This window comes from Podarcis gaigeae (assembly GCF_964106915.1).
Source record: "Podarcis gaigeae genome assembly, chromosome: 5".
Classification (NCBI taxonomy): domain Eukaryota; kingdom Metazoa; phylum Chordata; class Lepidosauria; order Squamata; family Lacertidae; genus Podarcis; species Podarcis gaigeae.
Genome location: NC_139681.1, coordinates 50,132,284 through 50,159,618, shown reverse-complemented (window position 1 = coordinate 50,159,618; position 27,335 = coordinate 50,132,284). Strand labels below are relative to the sequence as shown.

General features: G+C 42.1%; 1 protein-coding gene across 1 annotated transcript in view; it reads right to left on the bottom strand.

Annotated features, from left to right (window-relative positions):
- GFRA1 (GDNF family receptor alpha 1) overlaps positions 1-18,940 on the bottom strand; it is a 185,275-nt gene extending 166,335 nt beyond the window's left edge. Inside the window, exons 1-3 of the mRNA XM_083741421.1 lie at positions 17,192-18,940; positions 15,674-15,976; positions 14,009-14,092 (exon numbers count right to left, since the gene is read on the bottom strand). Of these exons, the coding sequence (XP_083597547.1) occupies positions 14,009-14,092; positions 15,674-15,976; positions 17,192-17,231 (427 nt within the window). The 5' untranslated portion in view covers positions 17,232-18,940. The remainder of the gene's footprint in view (positions 1-14,008; positions 14,093-15,673; positions 15,977-17,191) is intronic.
- Between the last annotated feature and the right edge of the window lie 8,395 nt (positions 18,941-27,335).

Below are 27,335 nucleotides of genomic sequence, written 5' to 3'. Positions count from 1 at the left end.
CTATTCCCACCCAGCTGCATCTCCTCTGCCTGGTAGTCTTCCACCTTCCTTGTAGGCCCGAGGTTTTTTACATTCAAGGGGTATATAAATTGTATGAAATGTATCAATAAAAAGGATAAGAAACAGCACTTTAAAATGGACCTTATATATAGTCTGTGCAAAACTTACCAAGTGACTATTGCCCTTGAGGAAAGCTCAAGGGATGTCAAGATCATTTGGAATAAACACCTTAAACTGGACTGTGTCTGGTCTATATCCATACAAGAAGACAGAAGGGAAACATAATGAAATACCAGTACCACCAGTATAAGACAGTTTCCTCTTCTTGGAAGGATGTGCCATACACCATTAAGAACTCACTCTGCAATCGTATCATCTAAGTTAGATTACTGCAATATCTTATACGTGGGGCTGCCTCTGAAGACAGTTCAGAAATTTCAGCTGGTGTGGAATTCAGCAGCCAGGTTGCTCAATGGTTTTTTCTTAAATGAAGAACCAATGTAATGAATTATCCTATTTAATTTTTCTCTTTTTAAAAATAGTTTTACTCAGGCTTGCAGCTGTTGGAATGGAAACGTTACGATTTTTGCTTGAAAGGGAACCTAAAACTGCATGAACTAAAATAAAAACTATAAAACTTCCACTTAGTCACAGCAAACATTATGAAATCATTGCTTTCTTTCCCACATCTCCCCTAGAGCACAACTATAGATCAACTCAAGTCTTCCCCCTGCCCCTCTGACAGTAGGCACTACAAAGCTGTCAAATAAACCCCACTTCTCCAAACTGCCAACGATTTCAACACCAAAATTACAGATAAGATTAAAGCCATAGTCATCTTCCTCATAGTATCCTCTTTAATTTTCTTCTGTGAAGGTGGGGCATTAACAACAGGAAGAGACATCTTGCACATCGTCTGCCTTGGGGAATGCTTGCTTAGAAACACATACAATTTGACCTCTCCAAGCATCAAAGCCATTTACTTCATCAGCTATCTGAACATTTCATGTTTTGCAGTCTCCATTTCACGTTTAAGAAAACTAAAATTAAGTGAGATGGCTGTCAGCCAAATAAAATAATGCCACATTTTCTCTGTCTCCTTCAATTAATATAAGAGCACACATCATTTTCATGACTTTCTATAAGAGGAAATACCTTTGCTGTCCCTTAAAATCTTTTTATTAATTTGCAAGGGGAAAGATGTCAGCTTTGACCCCTCACTTTGATTACGTGACAGAATGTTGGGATGTAAGCCTTTATTGAAAGGTTTATTATAAGCTGGGGATACAGGAAACGGCTTTATACCAAGTCAGACCACAGATCCATTGGTATCTATGCCAGGGGTGGGAAGCACCCGGCTCCTGCGCCAAATCTGGCCCACAGCTAAATGACATCTAGTACTCCAAGACAGCCTGTTCTGGTGGTTCTCCTCCTTCCACCATGAGGTGGCTGCAGTGCTTGCTGTCCCTCATCCCCATCATGAAGAGGTTTCACAAGAGACTTGATAGGCCAGCCCCACCCCTCCAAAATCTAGCTCCTGCAGTGATTCTTCTGTACCTCTTGGCTGCATCTGCACTACTCTCTCTTATTTTTCTGATTGAGGGGAAACAAGGGAGAGCAATCAGCAGATGGCAAGGATCTGTCCAGGGAGAAGTGCATGCGACAGAGCTCTCAGATTGATAATGTGCTTGGGCTTTTCAAAGTGCCTGTCTCCCTTGCCTAGCCTGCTGGAGAATGAGATGGGCATAAGTATAGCATCAGCATCTGTATCAGTATCTTCTTGGTTGGGCCAGGGGATCGATGGATTCCATTGTGTGCAGCACTGCACCCATTAGCATGCCCAAGAAACCTTCTGCACTGTGCACCCTGGTTGCATACCTAAGCTTAGAATTGTGTGTGTGTGCGCGCACACACACACACGCACGCGCACACACACACACACGAGAGATGGGGGAAGAGAGAAAGGCTGCAGTAAGAGGGAAAGAGGCAAAAAGGTCCTTTTTTCTAAATGAAGCTTGTCATAAGCAGGAGCACATTTAGGACTCCTAGCAGAATGTTGTTATAAATCACAAAAACAGAAGACCGTTTTATATTTGTCTTCTACGTAGCTGCTTCTTAGATCCATTCCTGGCTGCACCCAAATTTTGGCTCTGGCAGCTCATTTTTCCTGTGGGTACACAGTCCTTTATAGGAAAAAAAAATATTCCCAGTCAGGTTTACACTGACTAGCAGTGGCCCTTCAGGGTCTGTAACAGCCCTGCTAGAAGATAGAACTGTTTGATTTCTGCATGCAAAGCATGGGCTCTGCCACTGAGCTACAACTATTCCGCCCTCAGGGTTCTCTCTTTACTCCAACATACCCTTTCACACAATTTTGCACAGCATCTGTGGTACATTCATGGAGAGTTTGCAAACTCGCCATCTTTTGTGCACCCATCAATGACAATTAACAAGGATTCCACAGACCCAAATGGGTCCACATCCAGTTATGCACATGTGCAGTTATGCACATGAACACCAATTCAATGTAAATAAGCACGTAGGATTGCTTTCCTGATCAGAACTTCATTCCGAAAGCTTTAAAAGGTGAGAAATTGAATAGCTTTTCTTCTGCTCAATCAAGCAGCATCCATAATTATTAATAATTATCAATGGGCTTGCTTAGCATTTCTGCAGAACGCTTGAGATAATTTTAATCTGCCACTTTAGGTATCACTAATGTAAATCTGCTAAGTGTTCATTTCTGTTAAACTCTATATATCTATGCAATAATATTTTTAACTTTGATAGCCAATGGGCAGGTAGCACCTTTTGTGGCTTTGTCGTTGAAAAGCATTAGTTCTCCCATAACAACACTCCAAATGTCTTCTCTCCTCCCCAAAATTAGATCAGTTCCCTACTGATCTAAAAAAAGGGTCAGTGTTTTATCATAAAATATCCATACTTAAATTATTGATATGTGAATAGCTTTAATGTTGTTAGGGCACAACAGAAATTTTAGTTGGAATATGTTTATTTAGTAACATCTAAACACGAAGTAAACCATGCAGATCTGCAAATCATCTTGCTCTGAGCATTGATACAAGAGACAGCAAGCAAGAGACTACCCAAGTTTAAACTCTTTACTGAGGCCCACCAGTCACAAAATTGTGGTGAAGGCTAAACTAGTCATAAAATGGTGGGCAGATGGAGGTAGAGCTTGGCACAATCAGCTGCAAATACTGACATCAGTTTCTATAACTATCTTAATCCATCTTTGGAAATTCCTAAATTCTTTGCCGTAGCATTTCTCTTGTGCCCAGGAGTTCCATAGCTCATATAATTAATGAGTGGCAGAGTGTTACATTAACTGGAATAGGAAATGGGGGAGATTTGACTTATGCATCCTCAAAGAGTTCCCAGGCCAGTATATTGGCTAGGGCACTCTCTTTTCTATTTCAGTCAAACAGCCTTCCCCAACTAGTACCTTCTAGATGTTTTAGACTACATCTCTCATCATCCTTGCCCACTGGCCCTGCTGGCCGGAATTGATGGAGAGCTGCGAGTCCAACTCTGAAGGGAAAGGCTGCAACAGAGAGTGTCAGTACTGCAAAGGCATTCTAGCCTCATTTCTTAGACTTTGCCAGTTAACCTCTGCAGGTGAAATGGAAGCCCAAGAGATGATAGCAGACGAACTCAAAATGGAAGAGGGCCAAAACGGAGAGCTCTATCTGTGGCAGCTACAATCAATGACAATACATAACCAAAGGCATAAGGAACTATGGATCTGGAGTAATTAGATAGAGATATTTTCCAAAGAACTGATGGGAGTTCACTAAGCCTGGATTTAAAAGAGTAAGGAATGAACAGCAGAAGGGGGAAAATAATGTCAAGTGAAATCAATGGAATTATCCATTAGGGCAATGAAGATGGACACTTGATTAAGAAAGCATGGAGAATTCTATGCTGACATACCCAAGCCCAACCCATAGGCATTACAGACAAGGTGTTTTTTTAAAAAAAGTAATCAGAAACATCTTCTGCACCTCAGTTGCTGGTGTCAAAACTTTAATGGAAAAATGTAATTTTTGGATACTAGAGAGTAATAGGATTCATGTAGATTTTGAGGGCAAGGATGCATCTCTGCTGCTCAAATTGTCTGATATCATCAGCTCTTTTAAAAAACCTGTCACTTCTACACATTTCTAAAGCCAAAATGGGCTATTTTTCTGCCATTACTTTTTTTGTGCTGTGCTGCATATCTCTTACATTGCATTTGTAGCGGGAGAGCAGTCTACATAGGACAATAACTTGACATTTGCAAAAATTGCCTTTCATTCACTCGACTCTGCCATTTAAGTGCTTCTGAGCAAGTAAATAACTGAAATTGTGTTAATGACTTATTTCAATAGCAATGATTCCAAGTAATTGCATGAGTTTTAGCTACAGAAAACTGCCATGTTGCTCACTTTACAATGTTAGCAAAATGCTAATATGAAAACACACACACACAAACAATTGTCAAGTTTACTGTGGAAAAACTGCTCTGCAGCAAAGCAAAAACTGTTCATGAAATCATGCTTCTAAAATTTATATACTAGAACAATATTCTTTCCCAAAGCTTAAGCAAGATTAATCCCAGAATAGTCTGTTTACACTGCCTCTTAAAATACAAGAAATCTTATTTGTTTTTATTAAAACACACAAACTTTGTGTTTGTGTTCCTAACAAACCATCAACAGTTGATGTATGCTGCAAACTCTTCAACTGATGCCAGAGTAATTCCAGGCAGTAAATTGTAAATAGTATAATAAAAAAGACAGGGGGAAACCAGATATTTGAGTATCAGGAAAAGCTAAAATCTATAAAGTGTAAACACACTGCAATCTACAAGTCATGATTTACAAAGTTTTAACAACAGAGAAGTGACCTTTGTTCTGGACTGTCTCATTGTCTTCCTTCACCCACTCTCTTTCCGAAGCAATATTCTGTTCTGCAAAATTCAATGCATACACAACCAAGCAGCCAGGGGTGGCTCATCCAAAAGTGTTCCACAACTCATAATCTGGAGGTCATTCAGCTGGGGAATTTAGGCTTGACATGTCACTGACACAACAGCATCCCTTTCCTCATGGGGAGAGGCAACTGCGTTAGCAGAAAATGAAGACTGGACACTGGAAATGTTCCATGAGTAACTGCATTTTTTTAAAAAGGCCAAGAAAGTCACAACATTACATAAGATATCCAGATAAGAACCAAGAAAGCTATCTAAACCCAAAGTATGCAAACAGCAAGTTGCTGAAGCAGTCAAGCAACAAGAATTCCTTCTCTGCAAGGATCAATCTGATCACACACACACACACACACACACACACACACACACACACAAAATACACACATACAAAAAGGCATCAGCTACTAGCATCCATGCACAACGCTGATAATTGCTGTCTGCCTGGAAGCAAAGTTGGCTGCCTCTGCTACCAGAATCTACAGTCAGAAATGTCAGTGGGCACAAACACTTCCACATATTCATATCAGCTTCTTATGTAAAACTACTTGAAAATGGACGCCTGACTTGTATGACAAAAAGGTGCCATCAAGGTCAAAAGGATATTCTGGTTGTTGTTACTACAAGACAGACAGGACTGTTCTAAACAATGCAGCTACGATACCAACACCATTTCCAATATTATAGCTGCATTCAGACCAGCAGAACTTCTGCTATTAATAGTGACACAAGAGTCCTATTCATACATGCTATGCACAAGCAAGATAAACACATAAAAAGGGACCAGTCACACTGAGCAGCCCCACCATCAACACTGTGTGGGAAGCATTGGAAGCTCTTCTATTAGGGCAGAGCTTTCCAAACTTTCCATGTTAGTGACACACTTTTTAGACATGCATCATTTTGCGACACAGTAATTCAGTTTTACTAGCAAACCAGAGGTTAAACTAGCCCCTTTCCAGCCCCAGGAGGAGCACTGGGAGCGTTCACGCAACACACCTACACACCACAGCTGACCCAATAACATGTTGCAACACAGTTATGACAGCTCTGTATTAGGGTTACCAGAGCACAGCTCTCCCAATATGAACGCCAAGACACCCCACCCCAATCTCAAAGCCACACACACCTGCTTGTCCCACACACATTATTTACCTCGGGGAATTTACAGAGGCTTGCAGAGACATTTCTGTCAATCTCCTGCTCTCTAGTCAATCAGGTGTCTGCACCATTCTGTCAATCCTAATCCAAACACACACCTATTGCAAAAATGCTCCTCCCATGTGTCACAGAGCAGAAAAACAATGTGACTGACATTTCAGTATTAGGACTTACCGCTTTTCAGCCCCCATTGTGAAGGTTCCCCCTCCCACATAGGGGAGCAGAGAAAGTGGCAGGGTTTGTGGTGAGCCAGGCTGGGCTGTTACAGTCCCTGACCATGTTCATTGCAGCCTGTTTCACCATCAGCCTGACAGTCTGAATATCCTAGTTGTATCCAAAATTCTTTTTTAGGCTGAGCTTTTTTCTGGATTCCAAATCTTATTTATCAGTATTACATGACCCCTTTCCTCTAAGGAGCTCAAAGTGGCATTCATGGGTCTCCTTTCCCCCACATTATCCTCACAACAACCTTTTGAGGTAGGTTAAGCTGAGAAACAGTACTTGCCCAAGGTCAAACAGTGAGTTTCATTGCTGATTTTAACCCTGGTCTTCCAGGTCCTAGTCTACTTAATACCCCTACATATTCTGGTAAAAAGTTCCATATTCTGGTAAAAAATTCTGTTCCATATTCTGGTAAAAAGAAGCGGAAGTCAATAAGCTGGGGGAGGGGAATAATCATTTCCCACATCATCCCGATTCTGTAGTTACACAGAGCAGGACCTTTTGCATAGCAGAACGCACTCTGGAATATTTTCTCTGCTGACACAAGACATGAACCAATGCCCTTTTGTTTACAAAAGCCTTCCTAGAGTAAGGACATGTGCCCTGTATTTTACTTATTGTGGCCCAGTAAAACTGTATTTTTATCCTATCCCTGTTGGGTGTTTACAATGTATTTTTTAAATTCTTGTGCACTGCTTTGGAGTCGTTTTTTCAATGTTATGAGTTTTATAACAACTCATAAATATATAAAAAGTGAAAGCAGTATAAAACTTCCCCTTTTCTGATCCAGACAGAAAAATGTCCTATGCTGTTGCCCTTCTCAGTCATTGCCCACAACGTATTATCGAAGATTTCTCCTTTCTCAAAATTGCACCACTGAGCTGATTCATCCCAGACACCTTCTAGTTTTGTCCTCTATTAGCCCCTTCCACTTCCCCATAATGAAGAACTCCCAGGGAAGCTCTGCAGGTAAAGGATTCCCCCACTCACTCTGCCTACCTTAGATTTGAAGTATGCGACAAGTGAGATTGAAGCAACTGTGATAAATCACCAGGCATAAGGAGTTCTAATCGTGTCATCCCATGAGAATTCCCTTCTTAAATATCAATCCCCTGCAAATCTCCCATTTCTCCAACAGCCATAGACCAACACTTATCACTGGAGATGGAGAACTGGAGGGTAAACAAATATGACAAGAGCCAGATGAAGGTGAAAGGTATAGTAAGGTGTTCAGCATCAAATTACGGATGTGAGTTATTTTATGATGAGCTTGTTTGGTATCTGGCAACGGTAGCACTAGACAGGATGGAAGGCTGGTTGAAATGATAACCCAAATATTGGTGGTTGAAGGATGGTCCAAAAGAGGCCAGCGCCCCAAGTCTCTCCTTGCTAGGTTTGCCCATCCTCAATGCCACAACATAGCTCATATCCACTCTCATCCTTCAAGGTAAGTCAAAAATACAAATGCTTTGGCTGAAAAGTACCAACACAATATGAAAATGCTTCTGAAAAGGTATAAACATAAAAAATAACGGTTAGCACAGACACACTTTACAGAAAAGTAGTAACATATTGAACACATGCTAACATTCTCAAAAAGTGGACTTTCTTTCAGATTTTTGGAGTGGAGGTCTGCAGGAGGCTTCGATGTTTGTTTGGCTGAATGTGTTTCAGAGCCCTCAAGGGACAGGGAAACCTGCTTCAACACGATTCATGACAGCACAGTGGCTTCTGAGCACCTTCACACTCAACACATGAAATTATGAGAGGAGCCAGTGTGTGAAGGGGACACTGGGGTGGGGCTTGTGTGCATGGCTCCACCACTCTACCGACTTCTAACCCTTCCATATTCAGGCAAGTGAAATTTATACATCAATTTACTCTCTAGTACGCATATCTAACGTATTTGAATTTCACACTTCTTTAATTATCTGTTGCTTCCTAATACAGCGGTACCTCGGGTTACATACGCTTCAGGTTACATATGCTTCAGGTTACAAACTCCACTAAGCCAGAAATAGTGCTTCAGGTTAAGAACTTTGCTTCAGGATGAGAACAGAAATTGTGCTCCGGCGGCGTGGCAGCAGCAGGAGGCCCCATTAGCTAAAGTGGTGCTTCAGGTTAAGAACAGTTTCAGGTTAAGTACAGACCTCCGGAACGAATTAAGTACTTAACCCGAGGTACCACTGTACGTAAGGTATCAAAATCTGCCACCACCAGCGAGTAACCGGTTTCTCATTCGTAATGATAATAAAAAATGTAAACTTTATATGCTTTGCTACTGAAAAGACTTTGGTAAGAATTCTTATGTTCTGTACATCTTGAGTTGTATTTATTTTTAGAAAGGCATATAATGGCACAATAATGCTACTATTAAAAGCTATGTTTTGCCTGTGTGCCATATCAAGTTTCCAGAATAAATTTTTGACAATGAAAATACATATGCACAGCCCCCTTCCAGCTCTGACTCCTGCATTCTAAACCATCCACCCCCAACTGTTATCACACAATATCCCAGCTCAATTGTATAAAAGCAATACGAAAGTAGATGAATATATCTTCATTTTTAATTCACAGCACAATCTACAACCCACCTCTGTATTTCTGATTATTTCATTTCACACTTGTATCAGAAGTTGATCCACTAGACGCTGCCTCTGATCTAGAAATGTGTACAGGTGTGTGCACCCACTCAGTGGGCCTGTTCAATTTCATGCTGCATCAGCCACTGCAAATGATACTCAAAAGACTCTGGTCGCTATGCATAAAAATTCCTTCCCAAATGAGTCTTGCAGCTGCCGTCCAACATTCAGTAGGACAGAAAAACCCAAACTTATACCTAATTGTCATTATTTTCCTCACTAGAGTTAAACAGGGACCACCACAGTAAGCAATTATTGCCAATAAAGCAGGGTTGCTGCCTTGCGGGCGCTAATCTGTCGCCTTCGAGATGAAGTTTGATGTCCAGGTTTGACCAATGGTAACAGGTGATGGGAGTTGCAGTCCTACAACATCCTGCTATAAAGGTTCAGACTGACAGTTCATTCATGCAGCAAAAGCTCTGGTAGACCAGCGGGCACAAGTCATGTGCATTTCTGCCTATGTTTTTGCCACACCTGTCAACTGGGTCCAAGCAAAACTGGTCAGGATACCAAGCAGCCATTGCCAAATTTACATGCAAGTACAGTTTGAGCTGATCGAGCTATCTAAGATACCCATACCTAAGTGGAAGTCTACCTGGATATCCCCTGCTGACATTACTTATTGGTTTGTTTTCATTAATAGAAGTCTTCAGCAGGACTGCCAGATTGTTGGCAGTAAGTATTGAAATTAATGCATCAGAATAAAATGGGGTGAATTTAAAAGCCCTCTCCTCTCGCATCCACAGCAGAATGAAGCCACTTGGCGCTATTTTTTGCCACTGGGGATTGTATGTGTAGAAAGTCTTTAAATGAATGGGATAGATCACACGGCTTTTTCCCACTCAGCTACCCCTTCTGGCCCAGTGGTGACCAGGTGAGAAAGACCAACACATGAGACCTGTAGGTATAGGGTGGTATAGAAATTTAATAAATAACAACAACAACAACAACAACAACAATAATAATTTGCAAGACTCATGTGCCTTCTCCATTCACAGAAGTATCCTGATCACACCAAAGGAAACAGACCTACTGCAGCTACTGAGAACTGCCCTGAGACCTCCATGTATAGGGCAGTATATAAATTCAATAAATAATAAGTAATAATAAAGGAGGACATTCAGTGTGTGCTTTCTTGGTAAAAAGGAGAAATATTCTATCTAATTTGAAGTATACTTGGAAGATAGCTTCTGGTACTTTACTGCTGCATATCCAAATTCTGAAGACAAGAATTAAGTAAGCTGGGGTCTAGGTTCTGCACAGCTTGAAAATCCTTAATTCAGAGGACATGTGGTCCGGAAACAGGATAATGGAAAGGATGCCAGACAAGTCTTGTTTCAAGCATTGGCCTTGTATTTCAGGTAGATGCAGGATAAAAGTTAAGAGAGGACATATTAAATGAGGCCATTTCTCCACAACACCTAGCTATACCCCACTTCCTTCCACAACATGTCTATTCAAACACAAAATTCTAGAATTCTATATTTGAAAGACTGCTCAGGTTTAAAAACAACAACTTTACCACAGATTTGTAGGACTTGACTCTAAAGTCTCAGAACTAATTCAAAGTCCCTCCAGATTTTGTTTACTACAATTCCCATCAGCCCTAGCCAGCACAACGAATGGTCAAGGATGACAGAAGCTGTAGTCCACAAATACCTCAACACCCCTACTTTACACAACCTTCCCCATTCTAGATGTTTCCACAGCCTAGATGATTTGGATCCATGGTCAGAGATTATGGGAGTTGTAGTTCCAAACATCTAGAGGGAACTAGGTTGGGGAGGGCTGGTGTAAATGCTGATGTCCCCTTCCACATTAATATAAGAGAAGTCTGCACAGTCCAGCCTCCTTCACTCTTACCAACTATATCCCTCCACATGGAAAAGTAAATAATTCCTAAAATCAAAAGTTGCATAACTGTGCCCTATATGCTTAGCACAATGTGCCTTTCAACTGCAGCAGCATACACTTACGACTACAGCTAAAGCAACCACGCAGTCAGTAAAAAACAATACACACACACAAGTATGAGAACTGCTAAGCTCATCATATATCTGACACCGGAAAATCATAACTTGCATTTATTAAAGAAGCATGCACTAAGTAAGAAGAGTGAACAATTCATTTTCATCAGTCTACTGTTCACTCCACAACTGTTCCAAAAGACAGTTATGGATAGTTCCCAAATTGCATCAAATAAATTATTAAGAAGCTTGTTCTGAGCACAGTAAGGAAAAGCTACACAGAAGGCGCACAAAATTGTTGTCTTATAAAAGGGCCAACATCTGACCTCAAGTTATACTTATATATAACCCAAACAAGAGAAAGCATTGTCTGAAGTATGCTTAATATGTAAACACTGACCAGGTTTGGCAGAAGAGCAGATATAAGCCCTGCCTTAAGCAAGTTTGCTAATCAGATCAGCAAAAATCAAAATCAGAGAATACAGCACAAAAATTCTGGTACCCTGGTTAAATAGGCAGTGAAGTGGAAAGAGTACAGTACATGCAAGGGTTTGATAATTTAACCTTAGCTGCACAGTAAAGTATAATTAAGAGGTATCTACTGCTGTTCAATACTACCAATCTGTTAGAATAGCTTTATAACCAGGTTATAGTTAGAAATATAAAAAGACACTTATCTTCATATGTTGCGGTCAAGTGAATTAGCACAGAAATTCTGGAAAATTATTGTTATAAAAAGGGAAAAAATAACAGATATTAAACTTCATTTAGCTCCTTTGATGCTTTTATTGACCTTCAACAAAAACTGTGCCTTTGGCAAACCAAGAGTTAATATGAAATATCATGGCTAGAGCAAAGATATGGTGCACCAGATACTGGAAGTTGTCAACAATAACTAAATTATGTGAAGTAGAAAATACACTGCATGAACTAATTATATATGTGTACAAGAAAGGAAGCAGACTTACAATAATTTTTTATTCCAAACTGATAAATACATATTTATTACTGGAAAAATCAACCACATTCTTCAAGCAATATTATTTATGCCTTCAATTTTGAGAAAATGAACACACCTCTCTCTCTCTATCTCTCTCTCTCTCTCTCTCTCTCTCTCTCTCTCTCTCTCTCTCTCACACACACACACACACACACACACACACATATACATACTGTTGTCCACATTCATCAAAAAGCTTAAGCTAATGAAACTTCGTGATTCTTTCCAAAACGAATCCTGCACATCTCTAACTTCTACTGAATGTGTGGAAATACCAGACTGAGGAATACTGAACAGATCCAATATGCCTAAGTAGATCATACTTATCAGTTATAATCACTGTTGCACCAAGTTCCAGGAATCTAACACCTAAATAAACACCTCCAACCCACTCTTACCCATTTTGCTAAAAAAGAAAAAGAAATCAGAACTGAGGCAGAAAAGAAGCTTATGTTCTGATCAAATTAATTTTAAAAGGAAGATAAACATTGATCTTAAATTGATTTAAAGGAACATTAAGAGCTCGCTTTGCAAAGTTTGCATTGGCCTATTCAGATGAAATTGTCATATATTACTTATTTGGAAAGCCTTCAAGAAACCATTTCCTCTCTACACCATTTATCCTGGCACTCTGCTACTCTAATATTTTAGGTCTCTCCTCCCTCCCCACCATTTCACAGTCTAGCCAACACAGTTCCTGTCTTCACCAAGGAACTGAGCAGTGAGTTTAAGTGCAAACATGCAAATGTTATATTGGCTGGTATCTCAGGTACTGTATTACCAGTTTTCAACAGAAATGTCCTATTTTGTGGATAAAGTGAATTCTATAGTTGAATGCAACAGACTGCAAGATTGTGGCAATGCCTAAAATATATGGTGTCAGTAAATATTTCTTATCCACAAGAAATGTAATTTAAATTTGGAAGCACAAATGCATCCAGTCCCATTCCATAAAGGAGAAAGTACTAGACTTGCTAAGGATTATCATACAAGGAGAGACTTTTGAAAGCAAAACTGCTGAAAGAACAACGAGAAAACGAATCATTTATGCAAGCAGTTTTAAAAAATCATTATAAAGAAGACACTCATTTCTTCCTCTCCCAGAAGTGATAGGGTATTATTTCATTTGCCTTAAGTGCTTAAGTGTCAAACGAGGTAATCTACACAGGCCACGTTAACCACCAGGTGTTGCACTGTAAATTCTGGAGGCGGAGAATTAGATTGCCACCTGCAGGTGTACTTAGCCTCCCCCCCCCACACACTTCTTTCCCCCAATAACACAATATAAGAAGTAAAAATGCAATGTTACAAGAAGTATTGATCATTTATACACTGCATGCAGCAGTCTAACAATAGCTACGGTACTTATGCTGAACAAAAAGTAAAACATAATTTCCAATAAATACCAGTGACACATATCTTATTCACACACAATACGTGTTCATCACTGGATGTCTTAGTACTTGGTGATTCACAAATTAATTTAAGGACTGTATTTGAGTTGATGTCAGATGATCTGAATGCTCTGTATGTGGTATTTGCTCTGGGATGACTGTTTCACAAACTGATGTGATCACTTGATGCTGCAGTCATCCAGAGATGAGATAGGCATATGCAATCTCGCCCAGTCTGTCTATTAAAGAGTCAGGCATTTATAATGGACAAACAGTGATTGAGTTTACGTCATTACATTTGCAATCCTATACATTTCTACTCGGACATAAGCCCCAATGCTTTCAGTGGGGCTCACACACAACTAAATGCATTTAGGATTGCAATCTTGGGCTATAATACTAACATCCAATGAAACCTGTGTAGGACTGTACCATGTGTGAAAGTAGAATTCGTGGTACAGTAGGCCCATATGGTTTTTCCATAGGTACCCAGACTATAACTTACATTTACTACAGAACCAGTTGTGCTCATTTTGAAATGGAAGGAAATACATTATTAAACAACCTCACAAGCAATTTTGAAAGTTAGCTAGTAGCCCACAGTTCAGAAAAAGAAACATAAATCCATTTACCTGATACAATTGGTGCTAGCCTGAATATGTCTGATAATCTGCTGTTAACTGGTTCATAAGGCGACTCTTCAAGCAAGTCATTCCCTAAGGACAATGGAAAAAAAATGCTTTGTTTTTCTCCCATGTTTATTACCTTCTGAAACCTCAATACAACCAGAGGTTCCAGCCTATAAAGCTCAACATACAAATCCAATCAGCCATTACTTATTTGCCCCAACTGGGTCACCACTTCCTCCCCAGGCCCTTTCTCCAAAACCTAGGCCTGCCCCATCTTCTTGTACCCTTTGCTGTAGGGTTAGTGATTCTACCATAGAAATATAGCTTCCGCAGAACTATCGCCTCCCTCCTGTGGCTGTAGTGAAGACAAATGCTAAATAGCATCATGCTGTATCACCCCACCATATAGTCTAAAATAATGAGGGAAGGTCTTTTTTCATTCCCATCCTATATCACTTATTCTTAAGAAGCTAGTGTTAAAATCTGGTTTCTTTTACATTACAGAAGCTTCAGGAGAGAAGTATTTTGCCGATAGCTCCTCTTCCTCCTCCACCATGACATGGAATGATTATGGAACAGGTGGTTACCTGAAACAATCCTGATTTCAAGAGATACAAGGGGAGGGAAGTTTTGTGGTGTGGTGTGGTTATAAGACTATTAAGTAAATTCCCATATATCCAGAGTTGTGACTTACTTTGCATTTAGATATTATCTTCCCTTACTTGGGACAAGGGGAACCAATGAAACTGAATCAAATGCTACAATCTTACACATAATTACCTGGGAGTAAGCCCCATTGAACTCACTGGGACTTACATCAGTACAGATGTGCCCAGTAAAAGCAGCCACTCTCTTTTAAAAGTGAGAGGATGTGATATCCAGTAGAGACTAGCCAGTAATAGGTATAATTTAGTGTGAAAGCTAAAACCAATAAATCCAAAGTCATTAAATTATTCAGTGTTGTCATTGACTAAACTATTGATTTCAATTAGGTGCCACAGGTGTGGAAGCTTTAGAAGAGATATTATAAAACATATCAAGGACAACAGAACTGGGTCTTAAATTCCCAAATCAACAGAGTCAGATTCCAATACTGTATTGTCTTGCTGCATCAGGAATCAATGAACATTTTGTCAAGTTCAATACTCTAAACAGTGAACAATTAGTAGGTTCTCTGCATCTGGACCCTTTCCCCTAAAGTATCTACAATCCTACAAGCCATATGCTTACGTAAGTACACAAGCGGAAAGGAGGCCGCTTTTAAAATGAAGACCCTGTGTAACTTTTCGGGTCAGTTAGGAAACAATTAATTACAGCTTGACACAGTGGGTGAGGAGTGACCCCTCAACCTTGTGAAGTTTGATCTCATTAACAAGTGCTGAGGAACCTTTGGGGTAGAGAAGTAAAGTATCTAATGCCCTAATCTTTTGACTTCAGTTTACAAAGGTCAGCTGAGTCCCCCTGGAGGAAATCTTTTATCCTGCATTTCCCAACAACAGGCGACTGCAGCAGCAACAGCTGCTCTGCCTGGGTGGCTGGAAAAGGTCCTTAGAACACAACGAGAATTACAAGGTCAGCTCATGGTAGATCAGAGGAGCAGAGGTGGGGAACCCCATGCTAATCAGAAAGGGGGGGGAGTGTGGAATGGTTCAGTGTTTTGTAACGTACCCTGTAAGCTTTGGTACATGCTCCAGTAAATACGTAGGCAATTTTTCTCCTTCTTCATGCCTCTCTTGCAGCGGCAATTGTAGAGAGATTTCTGCTTGAGAGCCTCCATGGCGCTCTTGCACTCGTCCTTTGCCTCCAGGCCTGTCGCCCGACTGAAGTTGCTCTCTTTGCCTGCCACGCACTGCCTCAGTGTCCTGTATTTCATGCTGCAGCTCTGCTCCCTGAGGCACTGGTCACTGGCTTTCACACAATCCAGGCGTTCCCCTCCAAGCAGCCCACTCACTTCTGTGGACAAGAGGACTTCTACATTCAAAGAGAAGGAGGAGAAGAAAACAGATTTGAGGCTGTGTGTTGACAGAGATGCCAACTTAGGAGGGACTCTAAAAGGACATAAATAATTGTACTGGGGAAAGCAAGGGAGTGAATGCTTTACGTGAGCTCCCTTTCCTCCCCCATCAAGCATAGTAGAGGAGGGAAACAGAGCTTCCCAACAGAAAATCCAGCTTCCTTCCCTACCCCCCCACCCTACAAATCAAGTACTTAAAACTGCATCCCTACAAAATGAATGCCCCAATAGAACATACAGAGAGGTTCTCCCTCCCTATTACACAGCCAGTTTCTCCAGCATCAAAAGAGTTTGGGAACATAACTGAATTTATGCTACACCTGGATCCTGGACCTTACGTTATTCCCAGAAAAGTATTCATTTAATTTCATTGGATTAACTACAGCCAGACCAGGAATCCCCAGATTACTTCAATTTACAAGACAAACCACAGGGGTTCACTTGTGGAGTAAAAGATCTACTCCCTCTCTCAATTCAATGCTCTTCTCCTTCATGCGCTGCTGAGAGCAGCAACAGTGGGTTAAGTGCTTGCTCTCAGTTTTCACAAAGGGTTTGCTGTGATTTTAATGACAGTCGTGAACAGCTAGGCGAGAGAGATCTCTTTAAAAGGCTGTGATTACTATACTTTTACAGGAAAGGTACAAATTGACAAGGGTTTTGTTCTGGTATTGCTCTCCATCCAGGACTTTTCACGGAAGCAGTCAAAGCAGACCGTAGCCACCCCAGTTCCTTCCTTACCGCATTTCTTTTCTCACTTATGGAAACACAGGCATGCACACACACATTTGTACATCATGCCTATTGTCAAAACAGAGCAGATTTGTGGCATAAACCATTTTCCCCAACAGAAGATGCAAGCATCCATCTCATACATAAACGTCCCCACTTCCCTTCTCAGCAAGTTGCCAAGGTTCAGATGGTTTGAAAGTTTCCCTTCCAACTTGCTAACAGATAGTTGAGATCTCCTCTGATCTTTTGATGAGCACTCTGTCCCTGTCAAAGGATGTTTGCCAAAGCCGTGATTTAAAAACTACAGAAAACTTCAGGGATCCCTCTTTAAAGAGCAGGCTGGCGGACGGCGGTCCACACACATCTCAGATCCCCACAAAAGCAAAGCCTTGGACTTTACAGAGCCACCCCCCCGCCCGAGCCTGAAAACACCAGACACTTACCCATTAAGGGCAAAACGAAGTATAAGGTGGCCAGAGACATCTTGCTCTTTTGCCGGTCGTCCTCCCCAAGTGCGCTCGTTTTCTGCCACTCCAAGAGGCGATCAGCACGTCGATATTCCAAACCAGCGCGGTTCCAAAGCCCCCAAGTTCATATCCACGGAATTCCCGAGAAAAATCCCCCACCCCGCCCGCCTCTGTCCTCTCCGTCCAACAGCACCAGTACCAGCAAGAGCGGCTGCTCTGCAAGAAGAAAAAGAGGAAAGGGAGAAGAAAAAGACGAAGGCTCTCCTCTCAGATCTTACATCCCAGCATCTTGGAAAACAGGAGTGTGTTTTTCTCAATGAGGGGAAAGAGCAAGAGGGAGGGAGGGAGGGGGAGAAAGGGGGACTCACGCCGGGGGAGCGCGCGAGTGCGACACACAAGAGCAGCTTTCGCCTGCCTCTTAGGGAGGGGAGGCACTTTTTCGCCCCCGGGGAGGGGCTCCAAGAAAGAGGCACACACACAAAAACCAGAAGAGAGGGGTAGAAAGGAATCAATATCCAGCCGCTTGTCCCCAGTCCCGCGGCCACACACGATCACTCCGCCAAAACCGCTTTTCCTTCTCCTTTACAGGCGACTCCAACTCATCATGGTGTCTGTGCGGCTCCGGGCTGGCCCGATTGCGCCTCCTCCTCTCCTCCTCCACCACCACCCCTTCCCGTCTTTTTCCTGACGGAGTTTACACCTCCTCGAGTCCGCAGGCGCTTTTAGAAATGTTTCTAGTTAGCTTTGCCCATCACCTCGTTGAGCGGCGGCATGGAGGGGGAGACACAGAAGAGCGGGAGAGACTGCGCCTGGTAAACCCTCCGAGACGCCTTTTGTATCGCTGCCGGGGTTTTCTTCTGAGCTCACGTTGCCCCCTCTGTTGGAGAACGAGGCGCACGCAGCGAGCAGACGGAGCTATTGATCCCGCGGAAGGGGACGGCGGAGGAGGCTCTTCCAGCAGGTGCAGCCGCGCGCCCGGGTGTCGCCGTTCGCCCAGCTTAAGGCAGCGCTGCAGTCCTGGCGTCGCTCACCTGCGTGGAAACCTAATGAGCTCAATGGGACTTGCTTCTCTGGAGACGGATATATGTCCATAGGGTCCCACTCTTTCGAACGCAAACGCGGCGGGGAACTTCACCCAACCTGCCTTCCCCAAAGTTTCCCCCCTCTCTCTCGCCCTCACAGCAAGCTCCCAAATCTGGGTTCAACGACGCATTTGGCGCTCTTTATGGCCAAAGGAAAGCGCCAAAATGTACGCTTTTCTTCGCACGTGGAAGTGGGCGGGGTTTTTATTTTTTTAAAAAAACGACCCAACTAGGGTAGCTCTTTAGCAATGTCGTCTCGGAATGAGCGGGAACTCTTGCGCAAGCAAAACCTGAAGGAATCCTTCGTAACAAACCAAGGTGGTGGGTGTCCATTTTGGAAAGGTGACTTAAGTTTGGCCGGGCGGCCTGCAGTTTTCAAAGTACTGCCCAGCAGCGGCTCCTGCCTCTTCGCTTCCCTTCCCCAACTTGTCTCGGACAGAAACTTTTAGGCCGCCTCGCCTTTCGAGGGTCCTCGTGCTTGGGGGGACGCGCTCAGGCGCACAGAAACACGCCGCCTTTCCGGTTCGCGCCGGGGAAGGAGCAGCGGTCTGGATCGACGCCGCATGAGGGAGGGGCGTCTCTCAACTCCTCACGCGCCTCAGAAGCCTCGATCATTGTTACTGATAGAAGACTTCAAAGAAGTGGCAATTCCTCTCAGCCCTGGGCTATGAGGAAATCACGCAGGGGATTCGCCAAAAAGAAATGCTCTAGTGAAGGTTTTGCAACATTACCTTTCCCTCCTTTCAAGGATAAAACTCCCACTAACTTCAATTTACTGCGGCTGTTGATACCAAATGTTTGCTTAATGCCACACAGTTAAAGCTAGCCGTTAAACAGTAAAGCACTAACATGTTTTTTATTATCGAAGATTTTATCATATTAAAACCACTAGGGGTTTTTTAAAATCTAGTTCTAGCACCCAGTGCAAGCGATTATAGAAAGCAAGCAAATGTCATTTATAAAGGGATGATCAGTGCCAAATTTATGCATAGGCTAAGTAGGCTGAAGCCTAGGGCCTCTTAAATTTGTTGTAAGCTGCCCTGAGCCCGGTTTTTGAACTGGGAAGGGCAGGGTATAAATAAATTATTATTATTATTATTATTATTATTATTATTATTATTATTAAGCACCCATGGCAGTGGGCCATCCAACGTCTGCTTAAAAACCTCCAAGGAAAGCTTGTCTTTCACCTGCAACTCCACGCTGCTAAAAGGGGAGAGATTCACTAGTGGCTTGCATCATTCTCAAGACAGTTTGCTAACAGAATAGAGGCACAGAACACTCATGTGGTAGGAACCAGCGTGCTGCTCTACGCGGTATTTATGAAAAATAAAAAAATACCTTGCCACTTTTTCACAGTCTGTTTTGAATGCAACAGGCAACATGCAACAATGTACGGCTGCAGCTGAAGCCCCCGTCCGAGAGAAGAGGCTGAGTGTGGCCCCTGGGCCCTGTGGCCCCCTGCCATCTCTCCCTAACTCTGACCTGTTGTGTCCGCGGCTTGTAAGGCGAGCTGTTCTCCAAGTCAGCCAGGATGCTGGTCAAGGAGTCGATTTCCGCGTCCAGACTGGAACACCTCTCCTCCAGGGTCTTGCCGCTGGCGCTGACCTAGACGAAGACGGAAGGAACACACAAAGAAATGAAGGGATTTGGCATTAAGGGTGGAAAAATGAGGAACTGATAGGTGGAGTCAGAGGTGAATTTATGGCCTGTGGGGTCTTCTGAACAGCCCATTATTAAGCACTCATGGCAGTGGGCCATCCAACGTCTGCTTAAAAACGTAGGGGGGCTCGCCAGTCCATCCACCCGCTCCCCAGCGGGCAGTCTCTCCTCTCCCAAAATTGCAAACCCAAGACTTCATGCAAAGGCAGGGAAACTCAGGCCTAGCAACTATGAGACGTGGGACCCAATTTGAAGCAGTGAGGAGCAACTTCATTATTATTATTATTATTTGTAGGGCTCCAGTTCACAGCCAAAGGCTGCAAAATCTTATAGATATAAATAAAATCCACCTAGATTGCCCTGGTGCAGGGGCCCCCTTAGGAGCAGCACGTGTGGCCCAATTTGGCCAAATTGCTCCAACTGCCTTAAGGTCAGCCCTGATGAGACTGTGCAGGGGTTGGACTGACAAGCCCTGCACCTTCTAGGCCCCTGGTGTCACCATTCAGAGTACAAACTCAAGGACTTGTTATTGAAATAAAGGGAGGGCACTTATTGGAAATCAGTTTTGTCACCTCTTCCCACCTCCCCAAGCCCTGAGACAATGAGCCCAGCCAGCTTTTATTCACAGTCGCATAAGCACTACACTACAGCATGGCCATAAACCTGTACGTTCAACCACTAAAATAAACACCCAATATGTAGCAATGGAGATTTATGTTACTGCTTTATGAATGAACACTGTGTTTTATAAATGGACTCTGTATTTTGTGAATTACCTAAGAGCCACGAATAGGGAGCTCTAGAATCTGACAGCTAACCAATTGGGTACTACCAAACAGCGACCCCTATTGCTGAAAGCAGGTAACCATCAGGGAATGCTTCAGCTCAGCCTTTGCACTGTGGACTGAACACCCCCTGCTGTGCAGATAATGGAGAAAGCTCTAAATTGTATCCCTTCTGGCATCCTGGCCAACTATATTACACTGGTGTACCAGAAGCCCAGAATAGCAGCAAATAGAATCTGTTCATACATCAGCGACTGATGACTTGTCAACCAGTTCTTCCAAAGTTTTCCTAAATTATAAAGCTCCAAAATACAGGCCCAAAGAGAGCAGGTCTTGGAAGAGCAAGGCATACAATGAGCACCACCATTGAGAAGGCCTTGCTCCATGTAGCTCCTGCCCTGTCATTTGATAGGGTGCCCACTTGCCCTCCTTCTTGACATGGAATGCTCTCTATTGGAGTCTGCAGGTCCAGTACAAAGACCATAAGAAGGGAGAGCAGGGACCTTGAAGTTCCCAACAGCTGTTAAGCAAGCAAGCACACAGGTCACCTTTGTCACACCTTTGGCCAAGCCTGCACCCAATCTTGTTTTTGTATCATCTTGTTTGTACTCAGTAACCAAAATTATATTATCAACATATACAAGCAGAAAAGTTGTTTTCCTTCATTTGCAAGGAATCGTACAAACAAAGTAGCACTAATAAAGAAAAGTTCCAGGGTGGCAACAGAAAGCAAACTAAAAATGCTTTTGCATTTCATTAAAACTATCCAGCAATAATATCAAGTTATAGGAAAACTGTTGCTATTAACAGTAATCCTTATAGCTGGTTAATTGCAAGTGTGTTACACATAGAAATACTGTTTGTAATGAAGTGAAAGCAATAGTTTACTTGCTCGAATTAACAATAAGAAAGTTTTTAGAATTTAAATTCTAAATTAAAATTGATTACTTAATTGAGAATGGGATTGTAACAAAAACACTGGGGCCTAATTTGAATAGTAGAGTGCCTGGTATCCGGTGGGCAATCTCATCCTTTATTTCCACACTGTGGCTGCAGACCAAAGCACTCGTCAGGAGAGCTATGAGATTCAGGTGAGGGTCAGATGCCTTGTCAATCCCAGCAAGTATATAATAGGAAGACCTGGCCTGCCCAAAGTTCAGTTATTGCAAAAGTTTTTCAGTGTTAATTTTATGCATTTTTTAAAATCACCATGGTATTTAACAATAATATATTATGTCCTTTAGAGGAGAAATTGTGAATTGCAGAATTTTAAATACCCGTCATCACCTTGGCTTCACTCAATTTTGTTTATAACACTCTTCCATTTTCTTCTAGTTGTGAGGATGGGGGTTGAGGAGGGGCATCACAAGTGGAGTAGCCTAAGACCTCTCTTCATCTAAATATGGCTCTGGGCGTGTTAGAGAACACACATACCCCTTTTAGAGGAAAAGTGACTATTCAGAAGAGCTTTGTTATTGCCTACTAAGGCAGCAATTCTGTATCCACTTATCTGAGAGTAGGCCCACTGAATTCAATGGGACCTCTTACTAGACATTCACTGTAAGGTGCCCCACCATAAAATATTTGAGCCCCCCACCCCAGTTGATGGGCACTGCTATTCAAATGGTGTGCATGCTCTGTGTCTTGTGATTATGTGGGGCAGGGCTTTCCTACCCCCCCCCAATAATTTATTCAAGTTGGCACCCTTGCTAATCACCATTCCTAGGGACTGAGCCCCACTGAATACAGTGAAACTTCTTTTTGAGTGAACATGCATAAGATTTGACTGTCAAATCAAGACAAAGTCAGCCAACATGGTGCACTCCAGATGTTGCTGCACTACAGCTCCCATCATCCTAGACTATTGGTCATGCTGGTTGGGGCTGATAGAAGTTCTGGTCCACAACCTATCAAAGGCTGCACAATAGCCAGCCTGGCCTGAAGAGTACAAGGAGCCCAGAGAACAGTACTGCACGCTATTGTGTGCATTTGGCTTATATGCAGAACTACACATAAAATATGCTGAATTTTCCATGAATGACAGATCTCTTGCAAATTTCATGAGGCTTAGAGATGTATGCGCAAGCATGCAGTTATGATATATATTCAGATATGCAATAATTTGAGCCAAATACTAGTTCAGTGTATCAATTTTCACTTGGCTGCTGAATAGACAAAGCTAACATATGTCACAACTTCATGACAGATGGTTCAAGCAGAGAGCTGTTCGTTGTTTTCACACAATTGCTACTTATATAGAGATCCCCAAAAAGTCTAACAAAAATGCAAATTAGGCTGAAATTCCAGATTTTGTCCCCTTTGCACTTATAGCAAAACTCAAGTCAGCCTTATATTTACAGATGTTGTGGTGTTTGCAAAGAAGCAGGAAGGAAAAGTCAAAAGTTTCACAAAGATCCTGGGCAGTAGAACAAAAACTCTCTCATTTACTTAAAGAACGGAGTTCATATCATGATGAATAGTATCTATTTGTATGCATAAAGGTAACAGCACAATCCTAACTGTACAGTGGTACCTATGGTTACATACTTAATTCGTTCCAGAGGTCCGTTCTTAACCTGAAGCACCACTTTAGCTAATGGGGCCTCCCGCTGCTGCCGTGCAGCTGCAGCGCAATTTCTGTTCTCATCTTGAAGCAAAGTTCTAAACCTGAGATACTATTTCTGGGTTAGTGGAGTCTGTAACCTGAAGCATATGTAACCTGAGGTACCACTGTATAGGTTTACTCATCAGTTAAGTCAATCCAATGGGGCTTAATCCCAGGAAACTGTGCCTGGGACTGCAGCCTAAACTGATCAGTGGGAGAGGTAAATTATGACTAAATGGCAAAGGAGAGAACCTTTGACATTATTTTTAAAAACTCACAAATGCAGGCCACAAATTATTTCCTAATAGACTTTTGAATGGAACAAGATGACCATATCATTAGCCACATGTTGTCAACTGAAGTCTTAACAGTGACTTCAGTGGAGCTTAACTTTAAAAAGTAACCTTACTTTGTCCTACAGCCTAAGGATAGGATCACAATATTGCTGGGCTGTACTGGTGCAACCTCTTCCAGCAGCGGTGCGGATAGTTGAATGCCACCCCACCCCATATATGCTGTGAGGGTACTAGATGGCCCATACACAGTTTATGATGCAGCTTGTGACTGGTCTTTGCTATTGCAACAGGACTCAGCTGGGAACTGGGCAACTTTGGGGTAGCAGCTGTTATGACTGTTCCTAATAGCCTTAGAGATTGTTGCGCAAGTGGTAAAGTCATGTGGTATCAAGACCCCAGATTTCAGTGGAGTTTCTCGGGCTGGAAGGCCTGGGGGGTTTGAATGTAGCTTAGGACACAGCACAGCACAGGGGGAAGGGCAATGTTCAGTGTTAGAACACATGCTTTGATTGTAGAATGTTTGATCCCTGGCATCTCCAAGTTAGGCTGAAAAAGACACCCAGTTGAAACTGTAAGCCACTTTCTTATGTTTACCCTTAGCAGCACAGCAGGTTTATGGATCATACCTAGCATTCTTACAAGTTGTTAATATGTTAAGTGTGGGAAGCGCATCATGTTCAGAAGAAGAATGCATGCAATGCTATTCACACACTGCAGGGAATGTAATTAGGTGTTATGGAGGGCTTTGAAGGTGAACTGAAATGATTGCTGGTCTGCTTTGCCACATGCTAAATGACTGGTCAGCTCATGAATCTGCCCTAGGAAAAAAGATCATGAACCACAGAACTGTTTATATGAGAATCCATATAGAAAATCCTATTAAACTAAATGACTTTGGAACATTGAAACCTATGGATAGCTAAGCATTCTGATAAGCGAAAGAACCAAACCAAGGAGATGTTACACATACATACGCTGGTGGCTCAAAATAGCTGATGAGCTAATACAAATGCCAAATTGTTATAGTAGTTAATTATACTTCCAGGAACTGATGAGCCTCTCCAAGCCTGGGTCCTTCGGATATTTTAGATTACAGCTTCCATCACCCTTGACCATTGGCTACACTCGCTATGGCTGATGGGAGCTGGAGTTCACTGAAGGGCACTGTGTTGTGGGAAGCCAGAAGTATGCACAACAATTTACTGATCATACTGCATCCCATTCTTCCATCATAGAGATATCCCATTTCATCGTTCTCACAACAAAGCCCATGACATAGTTTACGTCAGGTGAGGGTTTGTGATCTGATCAAAGCTGCTTCTGCTTCATGGCTAATCAGAGATTGCTGTACTCCCTGTTCCAAATCCAGCACTCAGCCCATTATATTACACTGCCTTAGGGTGCAACCTTAACAGCCATCCCATGCATGTCTACTCTGATGTAAGACCCACTGAGTTCAATGAAATGTAATCCCAGGTAAGGGTGTATAGGATTCCTTCATTTCTCTGGATTGTGACCATAGGCAGCATCTAGTAATTATTTTGCCATTAAACTAAATGACTTTGGAACATTTGTGGTTAAGCCCACAATCTAGAGTGGTACTTGCACTTCAATTTTAAATATATTATGTAAATAGAACTTAATTCCTTGTAATATCAATACAAGGGTGTTACATGCTGCATAACTTGAGCTATTTTAAGTAGTTTTCCAAGCAGATAAGTGTGATCATGTCTTCTGAAATGCTAATTAAATATAGCCACAAATTGACCTTGCAAATGTCTTCAAGTACAATATGGATGATGTGATCCGGCTATCTTATTTTTTGAAAATATAATATAATAGGTTTCATAGACACGGTATAAATAGCCATTCCTATCACTACTATAAATCAGCAATAACTCCTCTGAGGTATGGCAGCTGTGTATGAGGAATTACCATTTGCAAAAACATCAACAGAAATGTTAAATAACATAACAATATAAAGCATATGCTAAGAAGGCTTGAAAACTGATACTCAGCTCCATATTAATGGTAAAATAAACAACTAATATCCAAACAGACCTGACAAGCCAACAGTGTGTTTTATTTTTATTTGGAATAAAACCAAGTCAGGACACAGGCTAAGAATTAGAAGCTTCATTACATATATAATTAATATAATCTACACTCACAGATGAGCAGAACATTAAATCTAAAGAGTTTCCTGCAAAGATCAAGAAATTTGTGTTATCCTTAGTATATAGGTTGATGTGTATAACTTGAATTTTGTCTGTTGACTCAAGTCTCAAGATGTTTTTGTATATTTCTACGTATTTTCCACCTCATGTTTCAATCAACTTTGTAGAACAATCCAGTCCTCAAGTTATATAGGATCATTCTTAACATGAACACCTCAACACCAGAGGAACACAATAACTTGAGCAGGAAGCATATACACGTGTATAGTAATACTGCTGTACTGGCAGGAGGATACCACTGCTCAAAGTCATTCATCAGAGGAGCAGATCCAGCAGAAAGGGCAAAAAATGAACAGAGCTGAGATACAGTGGAAGGGAATCATAAGATCCACCTGGATCAGGCTAAAGGCTCATCTAGTCCAGCATACGGTTCTCACAGTGGTCAACCATATGCCCAAGGGGAGCCCACAAGCAGTAACTGATTGCAATACCACTCTCCCAACCTCCAGTGCCCAGTAACTAGTATTCAGAGGTGTATTGCCTCTGACAGTGGAAGCAGAATATAGCCACTGATAGCCTTATCCTCCATGTCCAAGACTTCAGCCACATCCGCACTATACATTTGAAGCACTTCAAATAACAGTTAACAGTTGTGGCTTTCTGCAAAGGATCTTGGGAACTGTAGTTTGTTAAGGGTCCCCCTCAGAGAGCTACAATTTCTGTAGTAGTAGTTTTAAGGATCAATCTCTCTTTACAGGCAGCTCTAGTATTTGCAGTGAGAAATGCGTAAACCTGAAGACGCACTGAGAAGCCAGTGCTGGAACTGGGATCACCTCATCCTTATTTCTGCTTTGTTGACTGTTGTTTTTGATAACGTGTGTGTGTGTATCCTCGGTAAAACACATCTGAATTATGACTCACCAGCTATAATATGGAATCTTTGTAAACCATATCAATAAATTAGCAGAATTGGCCTATTGTATGTACTGCTTCTCATCCACCCCACTGAGAAGATTTCTGTGCATTGCTTGCATTCTACCACTGATCTTGTTCAATAAACCTGGTTTCTGCTGTGCCTCTGCTCTTTGTGATGGTGAGCAGAAAGGATACTCTCACCTGTTACTCACCTCAGCTGTCCTTTAATGGGGAACACACTGGGGTTGGAAGCAGTGAGTGTTACGAGTTGTTCAGTGGAATCGCTGATCTGAACCTTGTATAGAAACAAATCTCTCTACCACAAGAATGCTCTCCAAAGCTTTACTGCAGAACAGTCTTAAATACTAGTGACTATAAGGTAACTGATACAAAATAAAAAAGTAACACATTGCAAACAAGCAATGAGGTTCAGTCCTTTATGTAGTTCAGCAAACCTTCCTCTCTCTGGTCCCAGAGGGAGATGTGAAGCTTGTTCATCATTGCAGAACTTATGCACAACCATTGCTGCTGCTGCTATTAGCCATCTCCAACAAACACACACACAAGCTTCTCAAGTTTCAGCTTCCTACTGTGAGAG